This window comes from Phaethon aethereus, assembly GCF_964289735.1.
Source record: "Phaethon aethereus genome assembly, chromosome: 1".
Lineage (NCBI taxonomy): Eukaryota > Metazoa > Chordata > Aves > Phaethontiformes > Phaethontidae > Phaethon > Phaethon aethereus.
This window is the reverse complement of record NC_138575.1, coordinates 11,362,873-11,376,812: the sequence shown is the minus strand read 5'-3', so window position 1 is coordinate 11,376,812 and position 13,940 is coordinate 11,362,873. Positions and strand designations below refer to the sequence as shown.

General features: G+C 35.6%; 1 protein-coding gene across 5 annotated transcripts in view; it reads right to left on the bottom strand.

Moving 5' to 3' along the window:
- The window catches only part of CACNA2D1 (calcium voltage-gated channel auxiliary subunit alpha2delta 1), a gene marked incomplete at its 5' end in the record, with an annotated part of 423,169 nt that overhangs the window by 127,379 nt on the left and 281,850 nt on the right, over positions 1-13,940 (bottom strand). For all 5 annotated transcript variants that reach the window (XM_082008681.1, XM_082008682.1, XM_082008683.1 and 2 more), the window contains one exon: positions 2,662-2,793. In XM_082008681.1, coding sequence (XP_081864807.1) covers positions 2,662-2,793 — 132 coding nt within the window. The remainder of the gene's footprint in view (positions 1-2,661; positions 2,794-13,940) is intronic.

The following is a 13,940-nucleotide window of genomic DNA, read 5'->3' as shown; positions in this document are numbered from 1 at the left end:
TGCCTGGCTCTGCTTCTGCCATCACTGCAAATATCAACATATGTATATATTTTTAGTACTTAGCTTTCTTGCATATCTATCTACATCTTGCACGTGTATCTATCCATCTATACAAATATCTTCCTAAATCTGTTTTGCCCAGATTACATATTTTCTTCTTTAAAACAAAACCTGAAGTAACATCTCATAGAATGTGGTTTTCTCCTTGATAAAAATGACATGTTGCGTAAGGTCTGAGAAGGTCTGAGGAAAGGAACTGCCATGTGTTCCAACCTAGGTCATAGTCAGATGGAAGTTATCTTGTCCTTTTGATAGAGACAAGGGAACATGAATGCACCAAAGAGGAAGACAGAAGACAGCCGAAAATTATATGAAATCATATATGTGATGCTAGAGGAGTGTACAACAGTACCAAAGATAAAATATATGTAGGAAACAATGGGATATATGTAATAGAAAAATGCTCCTATATTTCAAACATATTTTCCACCCATGGGGTCACCCTTCATGCTGCTGGTTACTATAGTGGCAAGGACAGCCCAAGAGCCTACTTAGGACAGAAGTGATCTGCCATCTAGCCCATTACTCAAGGCAGCGGCATACTATCAGATAAAAGCGTTAGTTCAAGGAACCTGTGACTGAAGACACCCTCTATAGCTTAGAGGTACCAAAGATTGATTTTTTTTTAAGGGAGGGAAGAGTGAGGGCATATATTTCAGATAATAATGAGCAGACATATCTATGCATTTTAATTTTGGTTTTTGATACTTCCAAATTCTTTCACAAATATCACTATGGAGAAATTCACTTTGAAGCAGGCTTACCTAAGGCAAACATAATGAAGCAATATTTTACAATTTATATAATTCTCAAAAAGCAAATGTAGAAAGCATCCATTCCAGTGTATGAAACGTGATTTCATTTTTAGAACATTTGTGCGTGTCAGCAAACTGAGACAAAGAGTTTACAAAAAGAGAAAGATGGACAACCTTGCACAAAGACCTCTTCTAAAATCTAAAATCTTACCAAATCGAGATAGAAATAGAAGGAAGTGAGAAGGAGAAGATGCACAGAATAATGCACATACAGCTTGACTGTCAGACTGCTCCAAGTTACTCTGTGCGTGTGCAGAATTTAAGAATTGGGGAATTACCCAGGAATTTATTCAGTTAAGTTCTGATGGGACTAGACAGCTTATAAGGACTTAGGCACTTAGCTATGCAATAAGCTGGAAGTGTGAGGATCTCAGTTTTATGTTAAAGCTGAATATTTGTTTAGATGGAGTATTTACAAGCAACATATCCACCTGCAAAATAGGGAAAACAAGCTTCTCCCATTTTATAGAGGTGCTCTAAGGAAGATTAGAGATTCTGAGGCTCCTGTGTTCTGTTTGTAAACAGCTGGAGTGGACAGCTTGGCTAGACATAAGAATATATTTTTCAATATGTAAGATAACCTTATACTTGAAAATGAATTTCCTAGAGATTGGCACAGAGATGCATTTAAGAAACACTTTCAGCACTTGGAAAACATCACTATATAGTAAGCAGTGACAAACAGTGACCCCAAACACAGTACTAATATAATCCCAAAAGCATTGAAACAAAACACTTGGAAATAAAAGAAATAGGAAATTAGCATTTTCAATATTGTTTTTTTCCACAACATCTCACTGTATTTATTTCATGAGCATCTAGCATGACAAAACAAACAGGATTCAAGTGCTATGAAATATTCTTCCTGTAAATTAGCCTAAGGCAGTTTCTCTGCCTGTGCTAGCAATTGTGCTAATGATAGAATAACAGCTTTAGAATAATCCCCTTCGCCCTCAGAAACACAAACAATCTTGTATAAACAGAAGAGAAAGGATCTCAGAGTTCTTCCTCAGCCACCTGTAGGCAAGAGACAAGACACTGCACACAGTTGTCTCGTGTGTAGCTGACACACTATTCTGTCATTGATAACAGCATCCCTTAAAAAACCAGCAGCAGCACAGGCAGTATGCCTTGCCAATGCCTTTCCATTGGCTGGTACATATCAAAATTGAAATTAAGGCTACTGATGATTGAAATTCAGTAAAATATACATCTATTTAAATTAATTACTGTGATTCAGTAATTGGATTCTACAACAGATGGAACGGATGCTGGTTGAAATAATCAAGTTGTATTCATTGACCTTAGCTCTAAAAGCAAATATATAATTGTCAGAGATGTGGGTTCTGAAGGACATAAACATAGCATGGTGCAATCATATTCTCACTGACTTAACTACAAGATTATCTGTCTAGTCCCTGAGTCACTGTTTCTAAAACTAGACAGGTACAAAAATCTCACTGGCAAATATCCAACTGATTATTTACGCAACACATAGAAAACAATACAAAAATAAAATTTAACTCTTAAACTTTTCAAAGGACATCATCTCCTATTCCTCTTAATGTAAAAATATACTAAGTACATATTTCACCCCCAGTTTCTTCCCCCCCCATACTAGCTTTATGCCAGAATAATTTCACAGTCCTTGAGGTATTTCTGATATACAGAAACTGCATCTATGTAAGAAAGTAATTTTTAGTTATCCTTTATTGCTTGTAAATAATTCAGAGTATTTTTAAGGCAATATGTGGCATAGGGCAGTTCTTTAGGAGACTTCAGTTACCTGGGTAATACCTAGCGAGGCCAGTTGCACTACCGAAAACCTGCCATAATAAAGTGGGGTCTTCTTCTCTGTTCCGCTTGAATACATCATCCAATGCTGCAGTCCAGTTGAGTTCATTTAACACTATTGTTGCTGTCAAAGACAAAACACATTTGGTATTACAAATTTACATCCTAAAACAAGCAGCAATGACTACTAAAAGCAAACTCAACTATTGCAGAAAGTAATAAGATTTCATTTAATTAATCCACAAAATAAATTTCAAGAAACATATTCCTCTTCCTTAGGAATATTCTTTAAGTTTCTCATGCTCTCTTCTTCCCCTTGCATTATTTATATACAATGACTGCTGGCTTATTTCTATAGCAAATATCTTCTACAAATACTTTTGTTTCTGGGATGTCACTTCCCAGTTATACAAAAATAAATGCAAGCATATAAAGTTAATGTTTACTAATTACAACATGCTGCAATAAGAACAACTAGAATGTCAACAAAAGTAGGCGTATACCTCTTATAAAGGTAGCAAAGATGTCCCTTTCCAAATAGATGCTGTGAGAGGATTATATGGGAAAAAGGCAATGATGAGTTATTTGAAATGTAATATTAAGGTGGGGCTGTATGCACAATAGTACTCATTACTGCACACTAACAAGATCTTAATGTTCATAGATGTGATCACTTACAGAAAGATCATCAATGTGAACATTAACATTTATGAGTTGACTCAGTTCCACAAATGAACTGAAAATACAAGGAAATTCAAATTTCAACTAAACACTATTTGGCCACCCCTGAGGGACGGGATGCCATCCAGAGATTCAACAAGGCCACGTGCAGGATCCTGCACCTGGGTTGGGGCAACTTCTGGTATCAGTACAGGCTGTGGTTCAAAGGGCTTGAGAGCAGCCCTGCCAAGAAGGGCTTGGAGCTACTGGCGAATGAAAAGCTGGACATGAGTCGGCAATGTGTGCTCACAGCCCAGAAGACCAAATGTATCCTGCTCAGCAGGGTGAGGGAGGGGATTCTGCCCCTCTACTCCACTCTGGGGAGACCCACCTGCACTACTGCATCCAGCTCTGGAGCCCTCAGCACAGGAAAGACATGGACCTCTTGGAGCTGGTCCAGAGGAGGCCACAAAAATGCTCAGAGGGCTGGAACAGCTCTGCTGTGAGGACAGGCTGAGAGAGTTGGGGTTGTTCAGCCTGGAGAAGAGAAAGGTCCAGGGAGACCTTACTGCAGCCTTCCCGTACTTAAAAAGGGGCTTATGGGAAAGATGGGGACAGACTTTTTAGCAGGACCTGTAGTGATAGGACAAGGGGTAATGGTTTTAAACTGAAAGTGGCTAGATTTAGACTAGGTATAAGAAAGAAATTTTTCACACTGAGGGTGGTGAAACCCTGGCCCAGGTTGCCCAGAGAGGTGGTAGATGCCCCAACCCTGGAAACATCCCAGGTCAGCTGCAGATGTCCCTGCTCATTGCAGGGGGTTGGACTAGATGACCTTTAAAGGTCTCTTCCAACCCAAACTATTCTGTGATTCTATGATACTACAGTAATAGTGAATTGACTATAGTCAGTAGTCAATGCAATTCCATGGTGATACAGAATATTTATGATATAACTTATAATAAATCATGCTTTTCACCTCATTTAATCACCTGTAAATATCTCATAACTTTCCCCCCAAAAATCTTAATAATGTTGGGCAATAGCAAGTACTCAGTTACATAGAAAATGCAAACGCATTTTGTTGGTTTGGTTGCTAATTTTTCTTTTGTGTTGCCTAATGGCATTGTAAATAAAGTTTCTATAGCTGAGACAGCTAGGTTAGAAAGCCAAAAGTGGAAAGGGAACTAGAGGGGAAAAAACCATTAGAAAACAGGTAAAGGTGTAGGTATAAATCCTGCGAAATGTAATACAGATCCTGCTTACAGTATGGTATTGCACACAGGAAAGAAAATTCAACTTCTCTTGCAAATGAGCAAGTCAAGCTGAAATAAAAACAGATCACATTTAAGGCACCTGAGTGGCATCACAGTTACAAAATTTTGGTATGTAGGTTTACATTCTAGCCCTCTGCTACTGTCAAAAAAAAGAAACAATAAAAATAAAGACAGGTTGGAAGTTAACATTTGACAGCCCATTTCCAAAATGAGGTTGTTAACAGGTAGTAGAGAAATGAGGTCTCAACATTAAATTTTATAGGCTTGTTTTTAAAGGTAAAAGAGAAAATTGCCACACCATCTGCTTTGCGGAAAACTATATCTGTTTTATTCAAAGTAGTTTTAAGATAATATTACTCTCTCAAGATACAGCTTTTTATATGTCAAATTTTCTACTATTGAAAGTCCCTGTAAGCAATAAGCTTGTACTATACGTCTGTCTCTTTGTCAAGTAGATAATCATAAATATATATATGTTTACTTAAGAAAGAGGAATAATTCCCTGAGGCACCCTGAGAAATTAAGTATCATTTAAAAAATTATTACTGTTCAATTATCTCTTTTAGATTCAGTTTGATCTATTGTGTAATTAAGCATTATGTACAGGCTTTCTAAACTTGACTTTGTTTTGGATCTTACTTCCAGAAGTGTCTCCATGAAATCATTAGAAGCTGTGTCCTTTACTTACTCAGAGAAGAATTTCTTTTCATTCTTGAATTTTTATTTTTTCATGTTACCGTTTCCTCATCTGATGTACAGAGTACTTGGCCCAGTGAAACCTATGCCAGTGGTTCCCAGTGGTATTTAGGGCGCTGGAGCTTAGGATGCTTAATTAAGGCACAGGGGAGACAATAACTCTTACCTCTCTGCCAGCTGACAAAGCATTTTGGTTTCAGGGTCCTCTAGGAATTCCCAAGCCCCATAACAATATAAACCAATGCACTTCTTCCCCTTGTGACCTGACTTAAAATTACTGTAGCTTCTAACCCCAAACCTGTCAGTGATTTTACCACCCTGCTCAGACGACTGATACCCCTATTCAGCAAAACATTTAATCTGGAAAAAAAGTATTTTTAAGTTAACCATGCACCCCATGAAAAAAATTCTTCACATTTGAAATGTGATACAATATTTCTGAAGAGAGGATTTCCTTCAGATAGTAAGTTTACAAATGAATAAACTAGATTCAATGAAGATATATTTAGGCCATTACTACACAGTTACAAATACTGTTGCAGAGACTATCTGTGTAACATCACCCAAAAATGTATTACAGAGTTATATATATATATGAATCTATATGTTTATACACACCTCTGCACATACACAGTCATATATATAAAAATATATATCTAAAATACGTGCATATACAAAAAAAGGAGAAACTAAGGAGACAATCTACAAATAGTAAAACAACAAAGTAGTCAAGTTCTTAATGGATATATTGGAACTAATAATTTCAGTATTTTATTAGACTTGTTGAGATTAGGCTATAAAGAAAGAAATATAGTTTACTAGATCTTATTTGTAAAATTTGTGGAGAAGTGATGCTTTATAGTTAGAATCAAGAGTTTTATGATCTTATTTACGTCCCACTTTCCCCCTTCGCACTTGCTCCTCCTCCTCCTCCTCGTCTACAGCTTTCTCCCAGAGAAAAGTGCAACACCCTAAAAAAAATCCAAGAACTTGCAGCAAGGGAAAAACAAAAAAACATACAAGAAGTTGTAATAAAAAAAAAAGTTGAATTCAAGTTGACCAACAAGAACAGAGCATCCTAACAGAAGTAAAACAAAGGAAAAGGCTACTAACGGTATGTAGCATTTCTCTTCTCAGATACTGAAAAACATATCTTCCTGCACTCCAGAAATTCATAGGTAGGTTCCCGAGTGTCATTTCCAAAACAAGTTTTAACAGCACAGATGTAACTTCAACATATATCGCCTTTCTGTTAATTCACTTTCTCATTACGACAACACCGCTTTGTGCTCGGAACAGCCACCGGGAGTTTATTTGCTGGGACTGGTATGTAAATAGCTGTTTGCACAATCGTTAAAACAAGTATTCCCAGAGCAGCTTGGTATTTGTAATTCAAACTTGCTCTCTTCATTCAGGGTTTTTTGTTTGTTTGTTTGTTTGTTTTCATTCTATATACAAGTATACTTGTATAGAATGCACCCACATTTGCGTTGATTAATCCAGTAATCAGCAAATAAGGAAAAGGGTGCTGGGAATTTTAGCCTTAATCATATATTTCTCTAAATGCTTTCCCACAACTTATTATTCTTTTGCTTTCACTAAAGAATATACCCTGGACTTCAAAAGGCAAGCTGTAAATCAAGTCCCCTACTTTTTTTTTTTTTTTAATTGAATTCTCTGGTAACAGGCAAGTTCAAACTAATACCTCTAGATTCTGGCTTAAAGCTTACAGCAATGCATTTGAAACTTGCCAAGTAAAGAAAAGCAAGCAAAACTACTCATAAACAGCAACAAAACTATTATTCATATGGTTTCTACTAAAATATCATGAGTCTCAATTTGCACTTAAAAATCAATGCATTGCTAGCTCATAGTAGAGACCATGGCACCTGTCAGAATACCCTAATTTGAGAGACATGGATTTATATTGAATTTGTGAATGTAGTGAGAATTTAATTTATTTTTCTGTTATTAAAAAAATGAATCTAACTAAAATAAAATATTTAGAGGTATATCCTAGAAACACTTGCCTTTCCTTTTGAGTTAACTTCCATACAGGAAAGAGCTTTTGACTGATAACTGGCAGAAAATTTAGTTGGAGACAACTCTCCAGTAAGCTTATTTCCAATTCTACTAAAAGAAGTCTTTGAAGGTTACTACTTCAAAGTACTTCAGCTGCTACCGTTCACTTGATATGGGCAACACGACAAAATAAAATTTATCATCACACAATAGGAAACATCATTCTTTCTGGCTAATTCCACTGAACTCCATCCATCTTTTCCTTTTTTCCTTCTGCTTTATGACATGAGGTTTGGGGACCTTGACAAGGAATGGATTCAATTTTTCTCTGCAAATGCAATCAATAAAAAATAGAGAGCACTACTGTTCTTCAGTACTGTGTACTGGAATACACTTCTGATGATTTATTCAATATATAGGCCCTGGCCTGCATACAAGGCAGAGTACAACTTTATTTGAAAAGCCTGAGAGCTATTTGCTATATCTGAAAATATGTGAGCTGCTGTTGCCTGATGCGACAGCTACACATACACTGGGGAGAACAGAAGGGAGCTCCTCAGCAGTTCATTAATCTTTTAGTGTGTGGAATGTATTACACTTCCATATCCTGTTTAATGACGTTGACTCATTGGTTTCTTTAAAGACAGCACTGGCTAGTTATTGTTATGAATGAAATAATTATTTGCAATCAAATATTATGATATTTAGAAGTGGACACTAAGGGACAACACATTTGCAAGTGCATAATTTTGCATGTATGTGTGCAGACACAGAGGCTTCCATCTGTAGCCATGCTAATCAAATATTGCAGAAACTCTACTGAAGGTATAAACTAGTCTTCGTTATGATTCATGTGTTTCACTAATTCTTTTCAAGATTACAGTCCTTCCATCTTATATAAATTGCATAAAATGTTACACACTCTCAGCTGTCACTGGAAAGTTGTACTCCCGTTTCATTTTACACTGGACTAAGAAGGAACGGTCTTTTTGATTTCAAGGTATTTTTAATTAGATTTTTGCAATGGCTAATACAGATATGTGTGTGTACATATATACACACACACACGCCTACACATTTTCTCGAGAATTCCTATTCTGGTAGTAACTTGAACTTCAACCCTTCAAATTTAGATGCATGTTTTAGACCACGTACTTCTCTCATGCGAAGTTCATCATGAGCAGAAGGCCAGAGCAAATGAAATATTAGAGAGGCTCCAAACCGAACACTGTCTCCAAGGCAACAGGTCCTCAGAGTGGAATCAGAAATCTGAGTTTAGATACTTAGGCTTTCCATAGAAAACCACAAGAAAGTGTCCAACTCAAAACAGTCATCCAAAAAAACTTCACAGCTGATTAGAAACCAGTTAAAAGCGAGTAACTGGAATATTCTGAGAGCTAGGAGAACTGGGGCGTATTTTATCCAACTTCTCTATGGAGGGTAAGCAAATAAACCAGAGCACACTGTGAGATACATATGTCGATCACAGAGTGTGTATCTACACACTGCATGATTTAAATATAGTTTGCACACGTACTCCAGAGCAACAAATTTATCAGATTAGTTACAAACATTGTAATAACTTGTATTTAGTTTGAAAACATCCACTAGTGGATTCAAAAGCGTTCTATTTATTTATTTATTTAACTGCATACCTTGAAAGTTAAAGAATTACAAGAGGAAAAAATATTATATACTGAATAGATTTTGTTCATTTTTATCATAAAAAGGATTTACAAATGCAAAGGAAATTTATTTTCATTCAAAGTATGGGAGGAGAAGAAAAAATAAGTCTTAAAATTTAACATACAATAGCTATTATATTGTGGCACTTTCAATTGGATAGGTCATTTCTTTAAGTACTCTGCTGGATCTTATATATATAAATCAGTTACAAAGTCTTGCATTGAAAGTATCATTTGTATTTCCTATCATAACAGAATTTAAAATTATTGGATAATCAGAACAGTTCAGGTAATATGCATTCAATGTTGTATAAAAAGCAAAGTATTAAAATACAATTTTTAGCATATGGAACAATAATGAAATCAAATAATTTAAACATCTAAGATTACTGAAAGAAAACTTTAGAAAGTAGTTATTTTACACTTAATTAAAAGCATAAATGATAAAAAGTTATGTACTTTTTTCTTTAAATGAACAACTTCTCCACTCCGCATCAGAAAACTGACATTATGTCCCAGACACTTCTATAAATAATTCTCTGAAGAAGCACTGAAGTCTAGCATACTGTTGTGTCTGTGTCAAATTAAGTAAATTAATTGGCAATGCCACACGCTGTCTGCTGACTGGCTTAGCTGCCACATGCTGATAGCTAGAGAAGCACAGTAAAAGCTCGTTAAAATAAGAAATGCCCAAGAGAAGGAAACGAGAATAAAAATGTCATGAAGCGAAGATGGAATTAAGCCTCTATTATAGCTCAAGAAAAAAGAGTTAATAAAGTTCAGAGTCATAGACTCTTCAGTACACACTAATAATTTTTCAACAAGTTATTTATCACTATAAAACACAAAAAACACCCATATTATATACTGCAACCTATTGCTGATAACAGTATTTGTGCGTCTTACAAGTTGGGAAGGATGAACATCATTGGTTTTTGCCTTGCTTCCTCTAATATCAAAATATACCAGCATGTATTCTACAATGGAATAATACCCGAAGTAAATAACCATACAGTACTGTAGTGCTTTTTTCTGGGAAGATGGCAAGAACACAAAGTATATGAAAGATACTGTTGATTAGAGTGGTTCTGGAGGACTTTCAGATGTAATAGAGCTAGGTACAGTGTAGTAAACTAAGCAAAATGAAAACCAGAATGAACTTATTAAAGTAATTACAGCACATTCTGATTTTTTACTTTTTATTGTTAGTTTTTACAGGTGATGTCTAAGTAGGCACCCTAACTGGAAATAATTCCGTCTTTAAAAACACAGATTAAGTATTATTTTTAAATGAGTATGTTGTAATTTTATGGAATATCAGGGATTAAATATCAACAAAACACCCACTTACAAAGTAATGATGACTATATTACACATATTAACTCTGCTCTTCCTTCACTTTGCTCTAATTTTTTGTTAGCCTTTGAAAGGATATCATAGTGACACTCAAATTAAATTAGCTATAAAGTTATGCTTGATCTTTAATGAAGGCTTCTCTCTATAAAAAATTAATTAGGTGTTAACAAAAAACCAAAAAAACAAATCAAAACACTGTCTGGAAATGCTGTTCTGGAATAATTTATTAAACTTTGTCTCCAGCCTGCCAGGATACCACCACTTCAATAACTTTCCAGTCCCTAGAGCACCTTAGAAGATCAGTAAATCCTAAGCAGTAGCTAGGTTAAGTGAGAAGGAAAAGAGCTAGAAACAGACCAACTTGTGCAAAAATGTTCTCCCTCCTACCTCATGTTTTCTGCAATTTTTAAACTAGTTTGCTAATTGCCATTATAAATTATATTACTTCTAGTCTGAAAACTCAACTAATTCAGAAATGGATGCTATCACATGCTGTTTTTATGTAGACCACCTATTGAAAGCTTCTTACGTTTTTTCTTACAACATGTATATTATCCATCAAGAGCAATTCCTTCTATCCTTTCACCAAAAGGATACTTTGGATCCTTTTCCAAACTATGGTAAGCACAAGTATCTCCAGCAAAAACAAAGATATGTTTATATAATGAAATAAAGATTGCTTGACATGTTGTTTGGGATACTGTGTGTTTGATTTGTCCATTATGCCAAAGAGATTAATTGCAAGTGGACATAGTGCTGAAAATAAGCTAAGTTACCTGCTGAAGAACAGAAAATCTGTCTTCTGAAAGGAGAGAGATTTTGAGTAATATAACCTAGAAAAATTAGACAGAGTCAGAAAGCAAGCCCACTTGCTGAAAAGGGTATGTAAGCATAAGGATGGCACTGGCACAACAACAAATGGGTATAAAGTACTTAAGAATAAATTAAAGCAGGTAATTGGGAGGTCTTTCTTAGAGCAGAAGGTCTTAGAATGGCCTTCTGCTGGGAAACATGAGCAAGGAGCCCAGATCTTTTAAGCTGGAGCTTGATCAGTTTATTAAAGGAATGAGTTAGATTAAGAGTCGGATTTGTCAAGCAAAGAGCTGCCCTATTCTGATATATCACCCTTTGTTACAAATAAATAAAAGGTCCTTTTAAAAGCTGCAATTTAGTAACCACAAACAATGCAGTTCTATACAGAGTTGATGGTAGCACCAGAATTGGAAGTAAAACCACTTTTCTTATTAATTTTTAATTAATGAATATTAAATGTTTGCAAATAAACTATTGATATTTTATTACATTAATATATCTATATATACATATGCATATATATATCTATATATACATATATACATCTATATATACGTATCTATATATATTTAAATATTAATAATTCTTATATATTATAAAATTATTTTCTCCATATATTACATATTTCGTATATGGGGAACATATATGTTTGTTATAGACAACATTGTTTTCTGCTGTTTAGGGCATTTTAATAAATATTAAAATACAGTGGATTTGACTAATGGATTCTAATCTGATCCCCATATAAATGAAATATTAATGAATAGCAGGCTGGTTTAATCTATCTAAATGTATCTCTGGCAACAGAAATCCAAGACACACTAAGTGTGAGGGGAATACAATGCGCAAGCGGGAAACGTGACAAAAATGATGATGAGACGAAGTCTGTTTCATCACCTGAGCTGGTACAGATGTGACAGCTCCTGCTTCTTGTCAATATTCTAACCATCTCATGGATGAGTCTTGTGGACTAAAAATAATGAAATTTCCACAACCCTTCCTTTTGTTGTTTTTGTTGTTGGTTTTGGCCAAAGTCATGCGAAAGAGGAGGAGAAGGACAGATATTCTCTAAAATTCATCTATCCAAGGAAGAAGTCCCCTCTCTTCAACAGATGGAGCATCCATCCCATGTGCAACTGCATCATGCCTTCTAAGGAGCAGAATGTAAAAATAAGATTGAAATTGTCATTTGATACCCTGGTATCAATACACCATAGGTATTTTACCTCAACTGTTAACTAAGTTTGGTTTGGTGGTGTTTTCCAGGTTGTATAGAGGGAATAAAACTCTTCTGTCAAACCTCAAGGGGCTATAGGAAGGTGAAAGCTCAAATCTTGCTGCCTGTACAGACAGAGGTTCTCCTCTCTCTGATGGCATCACTATTTCTTGCTATAAACAAGGGCTTTGCCTGTATCTTTACACGAGGAAAAAAATATTCGTATTTCGTCTATAGCATGCAGTCTATGAGGAGTGACACACAGACTCCCAGTCCTGTGTTTCTGAGATGCCAAGCTGAATTCCACTCTTGGGGTGAATCCTGGCCTCCCTGAAGTTAATGACAAACCTTTACTGCACAGGGAACTGATTTCATTCTTCATCTTCAGAACACTGTAACCCTGCAGTGTTCAGCCGCTCTCTTTGCACGTAGTATTTTGTCAGCCTAATGCAATAAGCAGATCACAGAATTGGAGCCAGGACTTACGACTTTAGATTTTTTAAGCAAATGAAAAAAACATCACCCTTACAAATCACTTCATAAGACTCAAAATGCCTTTGAAATAAGAAAAGACTCAAAAGGATCTTTGGGTATGCAGTAAAATTAAGCTTCTTTGTAGGTTTTTTGTCTGCTTCCATGCAATGAGTACTCTTTTAGGATTTATCTGAATTTTCTGTATTCACTGCTTTATTCACTCAATACAGCAGTTCTTTGTTATACAATGTCCAAACAGAAATACAATTTTAGGATCGTGTGCTTGCTGAAGGTTTTCTTGTTTTTAATTTACTTTGTGGTTATATAAAACCACAGGAAGAGGCAGTAAAGTTGCAGAAAACAACTGGAATGGGATGAAGAAAGAAATCTTACTGTCTTATATATACCTAACCTGATGGTTTAAACTGTAGTAAATTTTAGCTACATTAGCTTCCCATATTTAACTAGGGCCATAATCCTTCCTGGATGTGTAAATGCTGCAGAAATAGGGCTTTTACAATCAGAGAAGCTGACGAGTTTGAGGTTTCTAAGGGCTTCTATATAGATCATTCCCAATAATAGGAAGAGACAAATATATTAAGGAAATACAGACACAGAGGGAACAACTCCTACGGAGTGAAAAAACGCATCAGGAACCAAAGTGGTTAAGAATATATTATAAAGACCTCTGAAGTCATATAGTATTTTAAACAGCTACTTCCAACTAAAGTCAGAGAATGAGGATACAGAATACCACATTTTCTAGGATAAGGAGGAGGATATAAAAATACAAATCTGAATTCAAAATAAGGCTTTAAGGAGTCACATCACATAGTGAAATAAAGCAAACTTCAGCCCCAGTCTTACAGGCACTTCTACACATATTTAACTTTCACATTTGATAAATGAAGGAAGGAAAACTGAATGCCAGGAGCTTAGCACCAGCTAAATCCCGTCATGCTCTGACAACCTGCATCAATTCAGGATGCACTCCAGGGAAATAAGGGTCCAAATCTGCTAATAACCCATTGCAGCAATTGTTTCAAAAAAGGAAAAGGAAAGACCTAGTGGG